At 43.1% G+C, this 10,242-nt stretch overlaps 1 protein-coding gene across 2 annotated transcripts; it reads left to right on the top strand.

Moving 5' to 3' along the window:
• The first annotated feature begins 633 nt into the window (after positions 1-633).
• On the top strand, positions 634-9,975 carry LOC115585910 (uncharacterized). 2 transcript variants are annotated; one of them, XR_003984794.1, is made up of 3 exons: positions 634-1,189; positions 1,426-9,041; positions 9,278-9,975. XR_003984794.1 is itself a non-coding variant. In XM_030424550.1 (2 exons), the coding sequence occupies exon 2, from the start codon at positions 2,387-2,389 to the stop codon at positions 8,477-8,479; it is 6,093 nt and encodes a 2,030-aa protein (XP_030280410.1). In that variant the 5' UTR covers positions 634-1,189; positions 1,426-2,386; the 3' UTR covers positions 8,480-9,975. The 2 variants fall into 2 exon arrangements, 1 of the variants encoding a protein (XP_030280410.1); XM_030424550.1 differs by having other exon boundaries at positions 1,426-9,975.
• The last annotated feature ends 267 nt before the right edge of the window (positions 9,976-10,242 follow it).

Here is a 10,242-nt window from a genome sequence, read left to right as displayed (position 1 = left end):
TTGTAGCCGGATCTCAGCAACCCACTATAGAAGACAAACCAGATATAGCATTTAAATCTGACCTTTAATGGTAGAGGGTGTGTTAAATATCTCTTTGTTTCCCTGATGGATCTCACAGACACGTACATACTCCTGTATGAGAGGCTGTGTTTGTCCATAGACATTCATGATGGAGTTGTTTGTCTTTAAAAAAAGGTTTTTATCCTTGAGGGGAAACACTCAGTGTGTCTGTAACATTCTGATATCTGCTCCTACCCACTGACTTAGCCTTTGCAGATGAAACTACACATCACTTCTCATTACTTTTACTTTTCAGATCTCAGATTGCCTCTCAGATTGTCTTTGTCACTCGCCGGTGGCTATTAAGATTCTTTCACTCGCCATGTCCAACTGTCTTCATTGTCTGCTATATACAGAAATACCATATTGTGCTATTTATGTTTTAAAAATGTTAAAGTTTGTGTTGTTTTACTTCAGCTTTCCATTATTTAGCCTTTGAAGGAAGCTGATATTACTGATTTCCTAGGTGCCCAGTTATTGCTAAAAATGCACTTATACACACAAAAAAGGAAATTATTTTGATTTTCTTTTTATCTGTCAAGGCCATTTTATTTGTTCATTATGTAGCCCTGTCTAAAATCATTTAGGATACAGTGCATAAAATTCATTTCAAAGTATGATAAAATGTTGTATTAAAAAGTTCATGGAATTTGAAAGAGAAAGTTCATAATATTAAAAAACTAATGGTTAACATATGTGCTGGATAAAAGGTATAAATATAATATGTACAGTTTAATAAGACTATTTACAGTTAAAAGATAAATATGCTAAAAAGGTTAAGTTCATAGAGTTGATAAGATATCCGTGATCCAGAGAAAAGGAGAGAAGAAGTAGCAGTATTCTTATGTGTAATCTAACTTGTTACCTGTTTAATGTCAATCATTTAATTCCTGTTTTTCCTTTGGTGGTTATCAAACTCACAAACCAATCAGAGTAAAGTCACTGTGTAAGAGGTGGGACTAGTGGCGCAGGTTAGCTTGGGGCGTAGTGAGCATGCGACAGGAGAGACAGAGACGCTATCGACCAGAGAGCTAAGAAGGAGGCATCGTGTTGTGGAGAGCATTTAAGTTTTATCGTGGAGGTCGACTACTCGTTGTCCTGATACAAACTTCTGTGTGACCTGCAAGAGGTGAATATGATGTGTATGCCTGTATTTTGTGCTATATCTAACAGTTATAGTGTAAAGTAGACTGGATGTGTAACGCGGTTAGCGACATGCTAGCTAGCGGTAGCATGCAGTGCTAATGTGCCTGTGTATCGTAGTTTTAGCGTTAAGATGACTTTGAAGCTAAAGCGAACTAATGCTAATTCAACAAGAGATAGCAGTTGATATTGTGGCTCAACTTATGAATGATATCCTTAAAGGAGGCTGACGTTGGAGAAGGAGAGAGAGATCGAGACGGGTTTCCAACCGACGGCCCTGCTGTTTTTTCTTCCTTGTGACTTCGTTGCTGTGCGCCATTGCCCACGCCTGTGTGTTTGAACTGTGACTGCCATTTCCATTGCCCTCATGAGACTGCCATCGCTTGTCCCCTTCTATCCCTACTAACAAACATTGGATTCGTGAGTACTAACTGAAACAATTGTGCACGTGCTTTTATTTTACGCTCAGAGTGAAGCGGCCATTACAGTTTTTAGGCCCCACCGCACACGAGCTTCATCCAACAGGCCTGCAACGGGTTTAAGTTTCGTTTCTAGTATGTTTCATGTGAATGTGTGTGGGCCCACAGGTACATATTGAGTCGTTTCCAGCAACTGTTTTGAAGGTAAATTGAATATGTTAAGAGGATCTGATTTCCTTTATCTCCAAGTATAAGAAGAGGTATAATAAGAGGTATTTCTTTGAAAGTAAAAAGAAGTGATTTTTGAGTACCTATGCTTTATTATACAAGTGTGTACAGCAACACGTTTTGTTTTGAAACTTAAAAGAGAAGTAACCATTTGAAGAAGCTGTAAATTTGCCATTATCTATATTGCCGCCATCTATTTCATAAGGAAATATCTTCCCATTTAAATATTATTTCATTTTGTATAAATAAATACCTGTGAGGTTTTTTGTATTTAAAGTACAGTTGTGGTGGTCATTATTAAAGTAACATATAAAATAGTTGTATTTTTCCTACAACGAGCCCAGGCCCAGTCTCATCGTATTAACCACTCTAGCTTTTCTCTTAACTACATGGGACCTGGGTTACATAAATGGAGGCACCGCTGGGATTATATTAACATAAAGTAAATATCTGATAATTTGATAATCTGGACCCCACAACTTTAAAGTTTTGACATAAAAGTAATGTGCTAACAGTAATTAAAATCAAGAGCAATAATGGCAAGTCAAGCAAGCAGTCTGTCACAACTTGAGCTAGTTAACTGGTGTAAAGGAGAGTCAGTAGATGTAAAACATGCCCTCCTGTTATATGGAGTGCCTGAAATAAATTCTAAAGAAGACATTGAAGAAACAGCAGGGACCATCAAAGCATTAGGGAAAGTTACCGTTAGGGGCAAAATGTTTCACCCTCAACAACAATCGCTGATGGTGCTATGTGAGTGTAGTGAAGAGATCGACCCCTCTAAAATCCCCCCCGAGATTATGCCTATAAGTGGCGGAAGTGGCTGGAAAGCTGTCTACTACACAGAGCCTCAGCTTGATAAGTTTGAAGACAAATTACTCACCTTTCTGCAGAGTGAAGGGAAAACCTTAGAGGACATTCAAGGTCTATGTACCCCCACCAAAGAGGGTAGCAGCAACCCTGAAGACATCATCCGTGCAGTCGGTGATGTTATGAACAGAACAAACAAACAACCTGACAGCCACACATACAGACGTCTGCGGACATTTTCTGGGGTCAGTCCCACCCCCGCTGGAGAAGAGTCCTTAGACAACTGGCTGGAGCAAGCAACACTCTTAGTAACAGAAGGTGAGTGCTCAGACAAAGAGAAACAACGTCGGATATTGGAAAGTCTTAAAGGGCCTGCCTTTGAGATCATTCAAGCTGTGCGTCTGACTCAACCTGATGCTAGCCCACATGAATACATAGAGGCTATAGAGAGCATTTTTGGTACAGTAGAGTCTGGAGAGGAACTATACTTGTCATTTAGAGCCCTTCGCCAACAGCCTGGTGAACGTCTTTCAGAGTTTCTGCGAAGATTAGAGAGGTCTCTTGTCAAAGTAGTACAAGGAGGTGGTTTACCTGTTAGCGCTGCCAATAGCGCTCGGTTAAAGCAACTTATTAGAGGATCCACCTCAGAGCTCATGTTGCTTCAGTTGAAAATTAGGGAGCGGAGCAGTGATCCCCCTACCTTCCTGACTCTGCTACGAGAAGTGATGGAAGAGGAAGGCCGCCAGTCAGCCAGACAAAGCCAAGTGACACCCATGCGTCCTCAGCGTGTACGCACCATTCAAGCAGAAAAAGAGAAAAAACCTGACTCAGCATCTCAGAGTGAACTGCAAGCTCAGATTCAAGAGTTGAGAGCGCAGTTAGCAGAAAAAAACAACCCACGGCCACAGCCGCCATCTGATGATTCCTTTAAAGAGCCTAAGGAAAAGCAAAAACAGAAAAATGAGTCACAGAGTGAACTACAATCACTGAGAAAACAAGTGAAAGCCCTAGAAAGTAAAATGAGTGTAATGGCAGTAAAATACACATCAGACCTCCCACGAGAACACACACCACAGCCTTACCAATACAAAGCAGCTCCAGTTCACAAGCCTGCTCATTCCAAGGTGTCATCTTCCAAGCACAATGATGAATATTTCTGTTATAGGTGTGGAGAAAATGGTCACATAGCTACCAGATGCACTGCACCTGAGAACCCCCAGAAAGTAATTAGAAAGCTCATACGCTTGGTGCGAGGTTCCCCTGACCCCAACAAAGAGAACCCAAAGCCCGTTGCTGAAGAGCAGTGTGTGGCTAGAACAAACAAAGTCGAAGTCCCAGAGAATAACACTGTCCTACCTGAGGGTCTTGTAGGTCCATCATTTATTCATGCCATCAGAGTTAATGACATGGTCTGCGATGCTCTCATTGATAGTGGGTCTAATGTGACTATTATTTTTGAAAACTGGTATAACAAACACTTACCAGGTGTCCCCATAAAACCCCTCTCTTGCCTTGGACTCTGGGGCCTCTCTGACACAGAGTATCCTTACAAAGGCTACGTTGTTGTAGAGATGGAGTTCACTGAGGAGATCACTGGTGTGTCGGGACGTGTAGAAGTGCTCGCCTTGATTTGTCCTGAGCCAAAAAACCAACAACAAACCCCTGTGCTGGTTGGAACCAATACATCTCTGTTCCGCCGCCTATGGGAGTTGGTGAAGACGAAGAGTAACAAGAACACTGTACACTCCATGAGGATTCAGTCTGTGTATGCCCCTGTTAAAGCACAAGAACAGCTAGCCAAGAATGAAGTCTTGGGACAGATAAAGTGGAAAGGTCCCAGTCCACTCTCAATTGCTCCAGGTGCAAAATACTATGCAACCTGTAAAGTGGAAAGACAGAGTGCCCCATCTAAAGACCTCGTGCTTATTGATGCACCCACTGCCCAGTTACTCCCCGCCGGTGTGTTAATACAGCCCGGTGTGCTCTCAGATGCCGATATTGACAGCAACAGTTTTACTGTGCTCATTCAGAATGAATCCAAGAAAACAACATCTATCCCAGTGGGGACTGTAATTGCAGAGATGTATGCTGTGGACACAGTTACCCCAATCCAGCCGTCCGACCTCACAGCTGAAACTCTGGACCCAAGTCTCTTCAATTTCGGGAATTCACCCATCCCCGAAGAGTGGAAGAGTCGGCTTCAGCAGAAGTTGGCTGCAAGGCGGAATGTTTTCTCGCTGCATGAGTGGGATGTTGGCTTGGCCAAGGGAGTTGAACATCACATACGCCTGCATGACCCCAGACCCTTCAGGGAAAGGTCAAGGCGATTAGCCCCTGCAGACATTGACGATGTGAGGCGACATATACAGCAACTGCTGGCCGCTGGAATTATCACAGAGTCCCGTAGCCCCTATGCCTCACCGATCGTCGTAGTCCGCAAAAAGAACGGGACTATAAGAATCTGTATCGACTACAGAACACTCAACAACCGCACTACACCAGACCAGTACACAATGCCACGCATTGACGACGCCCTGGATTCCTTGTCAGGCAGCCAGTGGTTCTCGGTGCTAGATCTGCGTAGTGGCTACTACCAGATAGAGATGGCTGAAGAGGATAAAGAAAAGACAGCATTTATTTGTCCCCTTGGTTTCTATCAATTTGAGCGTATGCCACAAGGAATCACAGGAGCGCCGGCAACGTTTCAGCGCTTAATGGAGAAAGCTGTTGGAGATATGCATCTTCTGGAAGCCCTTGTGTACTTGGATGACATCATTGTTTTTGGCAAAACACTTGAAGAGCATGAGCAACGTCTCCTCAAGGTGCTGGATAGACTAGAGGAGATCGGGTTAAAAGTTTCTATTGATAAATGTCAATTCTGTCAGCCTCAGGTTAAGTACGTGGGTCATATTGTGTCTGCAAATGGAATAGCTACTGATCCAGAAAAGGTTGAAGTAGTCAAGCATTGGAAAGCACCCACTCACCTGAAGCCTCTCAAGTCCTTCCTTGGATTCTGCAGTTACTATCGGAGGTTTATTGCAAACTACTCCGCCATTGTCCGTCCCCTTTCCGAGCTCACCAAAGGTTACGCCCCGACTTGGCAAGACCCCAAATCCAAAAAGAGTGTGGACTCAGCCAAAGTCTATTTTAAACCATCAGAGCCCTTTGGAGAACGTTGGACTCCAGCCTGTCAGGAGGCTTTTGAGCGGATCCGTGACTGTTTGATCAACGCCCCAGTGTTGGCATTCGCTGACCCCACTAAGACATACATCTTGCATGTCGACGCCAGTATGAATGGGTTAGGCGCTGTCCTAAACCAGGAATATCCTGAGGGCCTTAGGCCAGTAGCATTTGCCAGTCGGAAGCTTAAAGACTCAGAGCATAACTATCCAGTCCATCAGTTGGAATTTCTGGCATTAAAATGGGCTGTCGTGGACAAGTTTCATGATTACTTGTATGGTGCCAAGTTTATTGTAAGAACTGACAACAACCCATTAACATATGTGTTGACCTCTGCCAAACTCAGTGCTGTTGGGCATCGCTGGCTCGCCGCCCTTGCCACCTACGATTTTACCATCCAGTATCGTCCTGGGAGGCAAAATATCGATGCTGACTTGCTGTCTCGACAGTACACTTCAGAGGAGGCTAAAGAATGGACCAGTGTCCCACCTGATGGCATCAAAGCCCTCTGCAAACGTGCCTGCATCAGTGAAGGAACAGATGTGACTGACAGATTGGTGGATCAGCTGGGAGCTCCTGCAACAGCAGTACCAGAAGCCTACGTGTTCCCAGTGAACCTTAGCTTAAACACCCTTGACCAGCTGAGCCCGACAGATATCCAGGCATCACAAGATATGGACCCAGCAATTGGGCCATTAAAGAAAGCAATGGAGAAGAATAAAGGGCTGACTCGCTCCAAAAATGATTCGCCCGAGACTGTGTTGTTGCTACGAGAAAGCCGCAAGTTGGAATTAAAGGATGGATTACTCTACAGAGTGAAAGAAAAGATGTGTGGAAAACAGATCAAACAACTGGTCTTACCAGCAAGATATCGCCCAATGGTGTTAAGGTCTTTGCATGATGAGTGTGGACACATGGGAGTGGAACGCACGACTGAACTGATCAAAGACAGATTTTATTGGCCGCGGATGACAGCTGAGGTTGAGCAGTTCATTCGAACCTGTGGAAGATGTATCTCCAGGAAGACACTCCCTCAGCATGCCTCGCCCTTGAATCAAATAACAAGTAATGGCCCCTTAGATTTAGTATGTATTGACTTCTTACAGATAGAGCCTGACTCTAAAGGTGTTACTAATGTGTTAGTAGTGACAGATCACTACACACGTTATGCACAGGCATTTGCCACAAAAGATCAAAAGGCTATCACTGTTGCAAGAGTATTGTGGGAGAAGTATTTTGTGCACTACGGCCTACCGGCACGGATACACTCGGATCAGGGCCGAGATTTCGAAAGTCGACTGATCAAAGAGCTTTTGTCCATGCTCGGGGTTCGAAAGTCACGAACATCCCCCTACCACCCTCAAGGGGATGCACAACCAGAAAGGTTCAATCGAACGCTCCTTGCAATGCTTGGTACCCTGGACACTGTGAAGAAGCAATGCTGGAGTCAGCATATCACATACCTGGTACACGCGTACAACTGCACAAGAAATGATTCCACAGGATATTCACCGTATCAGCTCATGTTTGGAAGGGAAGCAAGGCTACCCATTGACATCTGTTTTGGAATCTCACCCAATGGTGAAAGTGAGTCCTCCTACCAGCAGTACGTTGCCAGAATGAGAAAGGAGTTGCAAAAAGCCTACCAACTGGCATCTGACGCTGCCACAAAGAGTCACCTGAAAAACAAAGCACGCTATGACCACCGTGTGAGAGACTTACCTTTGGAGAAAGGTGACAGAATTCTCATTCAGAATGTGGGTCTAAAAGGAAAGCATAAACTGCAAGATCGATGGAAATCAACACCGTATGTTGTTTTGGAGAAGTTGCCAAATCTGCCAGTTTACAAGGTCAAACCAGAACATGGTCCAGGTGTCGTCAAAACTCTCCATCGAGACCACCTGTTGCCCATCGGTTATATGGTCCGGATGTCTACTCCGTTAGATGATAAGGAACATATTCGGAGACCTGTCACGAGAGCTCAACTTACCCGGCAACGTCAACCAACAACCAAGTCTACTGACCCAGTAGAAGAAAGTGACACAGAGTCATCAGGCTCAGAGTTTGAAACTGTCCATAATCAACCTGATTTTGATGTGGATGAAGTCCAGAGACAGTTGGCAGCTGAAAATCAAAGATCTGAAGAAGAAAACTGTGAAGCTGCAGACAATCAACAACTTACAGAAACAGAGTATGAGGAATTGTCTGAAGGTGTTGAACCTACTGAGTCAGACTCAGATGTTCAAGAGACGAATAACGATACTGTGGAAGAACAAGATGTAGAAGGTGGAGCAAGCTCGCCTTTGTCAAGCAGGAGTAACAAATCTTTTAAACATCCAAGGAGTGAGACTGACGGGTCTCCCACAGTCAGAAAATCTCTGAGAAAACCAAAACCAACTGTGAGATTGACCTATGAAAAGCCTGGTCACCAATCCTGTGAGCCAGTTACTATCATGCACCATGGTATGGTCATTCAACTGAAGTTAAACCCTCCAGACCAAGACACTGAACCAAGGAAAAAGTGGAAAACATCCAAAAGGCGCAAAGAGGAGGAGGAGATAAGGAATCACCCTTCCAAGTCAAAGAGAGACAAAAGGTGTGATGAGGACATCTACACGGTCAGAAAGGGGAGGGTGTAGCCCTGTCTAAAATCATTTAGGATACAGTGCATAAAATTCAATTCAAAGTATGATAAAATGTTGTATTAAAAAGTTCATGGAATTTGAAAGAGAAAGTTCATAATATTAAAAAACTAATGGTTAAAATATGTGCTGGATAAAAGGTATAAATATAATATGTACAGTTTAATAAGACTATTTACAGTTAAAAGATAAATATGCTAAAAAGGTTAAGTTCATAGAGTTGATAAGATATCCGTGATCCAGAGAAAAGGAGAGAAGAAGTAGCAGTATTCTTATGTGTAATCTAACTTGTTACCTGTTTAATGTCAATCATTTAATTCCTGTGTTTCCTTTGGTGGTTATCAAACTCACAAACCAATCAGAGTAAAGTCACTGTTTAAGAGGTGGGACTAGTGGCGCAGGTTAGCTTGGTGCGTAGTGAGCATGCGACAGGAGAGACAGAGACGCTATCGACCAGAGAGCTAAGAAGGAGGCATCGTGTTGTGGAGAGCATTTAAGTTTTATCGTGGAGGTCGACTACTCGTTGTCCTGATACAAACTTCTGTGTGACCTGCAAGAGGTGAATATGATGTGTATGCCTGTATTTTGTGCTATATCTAACAGTTATAGTGTAAAGTAGACTGGATGTGTAACGCGGTTAGCGACATGCTAGCTAGCGGTAGCATGCAGTGCTAATGTGCCTGTGTATCGTAGTTTTAGCGTTAAGATGACTTTGAAGCTAAAGCGAACTAATGCTAATTCAACAAGAGATAGCAGTTGATATTGTGGCTCAACTTATGAATGATATCCTTAAAGGAGGCTGACGTTGGAGAAGGAGAGAGAGATCGAGACGGGTTTCCAACCGACGGCCCTGCTGTTTTTTCTTCCTTGTGACTTCGTTGCTGTGCGCCATTGCCCACGCCTGTGTGTTTGAACTGTGACTGCCATTTCCATTGCCCTCATGAGACTGCCATCGCTTGTCCCCTTCTATCCCTACTAACAAACATTGGATTCGTGAGTACTAACTGAAACAATTGTGCACGTGCTTTTATTTTACGCTCAGAGTGAAGCGGCCATTACAGTTTTTAGGCCCCACCGCACACAAGCTTCATCCAACAGGCCTGCAACGGGTTTAAGTTTTGTTTCTAGTATGTTTCATGTGAATGTGTGTGGGCCCACAGGTACATATTGAGTCGTTTCCAGCAACTGTTTTGAAGGTAAATTGAATATGTTAAGAGGATCTGATTTCCTTTATCTCCAAGTATAAGAAGAGGTATAAGAGGTATTTCTTTGAAAGTAAAAAGAAGTGATTTTTGAGTACCTATGCTTTATTATACAAGTGTGTACAGCAACACGTTTTGTTTTGAAACTTAAAAGAGAAGTAACCATTTGAAGAAGCTGTAAATTTGCCATTATCTATATTGCCGCCATCTATTTCATAAGGAAATATCTTCCCATTTAAATATTATTTCATTTTGTATAAATAAATACCTGTGAGGTTTTTTGTATTTAAAGTACAGTTGTGGTGGTCATTATTAAAGTAACATATAAAATAGTTGTATTTTTCCTACAACGAGCCCAGGCCCAGTCTCATCGTATTAACCACTCTAGCTTTTCTCTTAACTACATGGGACCTGGGTTACATTGAAATTGAAGTTCCCTTTTGAAGCTGTTTCCATAAAGGTCAGGCCTTTTATGAAAATTAAGAGGAAGGTAGAGGTTTGTGATGGAAAGGAAGAAAAACATGCTCTCTTTTTGATGGAGTCCACGGAGTAAATGTT

Source organism: Sparus aurata, chromosome 8, assembly GCF_900880675.1.
Source record: "Sparus aurata chromosome 8, fSpaAur1.1, whole genome shotgun sequence".
Classification (NCBI taxonomy): Eukaryota; Metazoa; Chordata; class Actinopteri; order Spariformes; family Sparidae; genus Sparus; species Sparus aurata.
The sequence above is the reverse complement of the archived record's forward strand: the minus strand, read 5'-3'. Positions and strand labels throughout refer to the sequence as shown.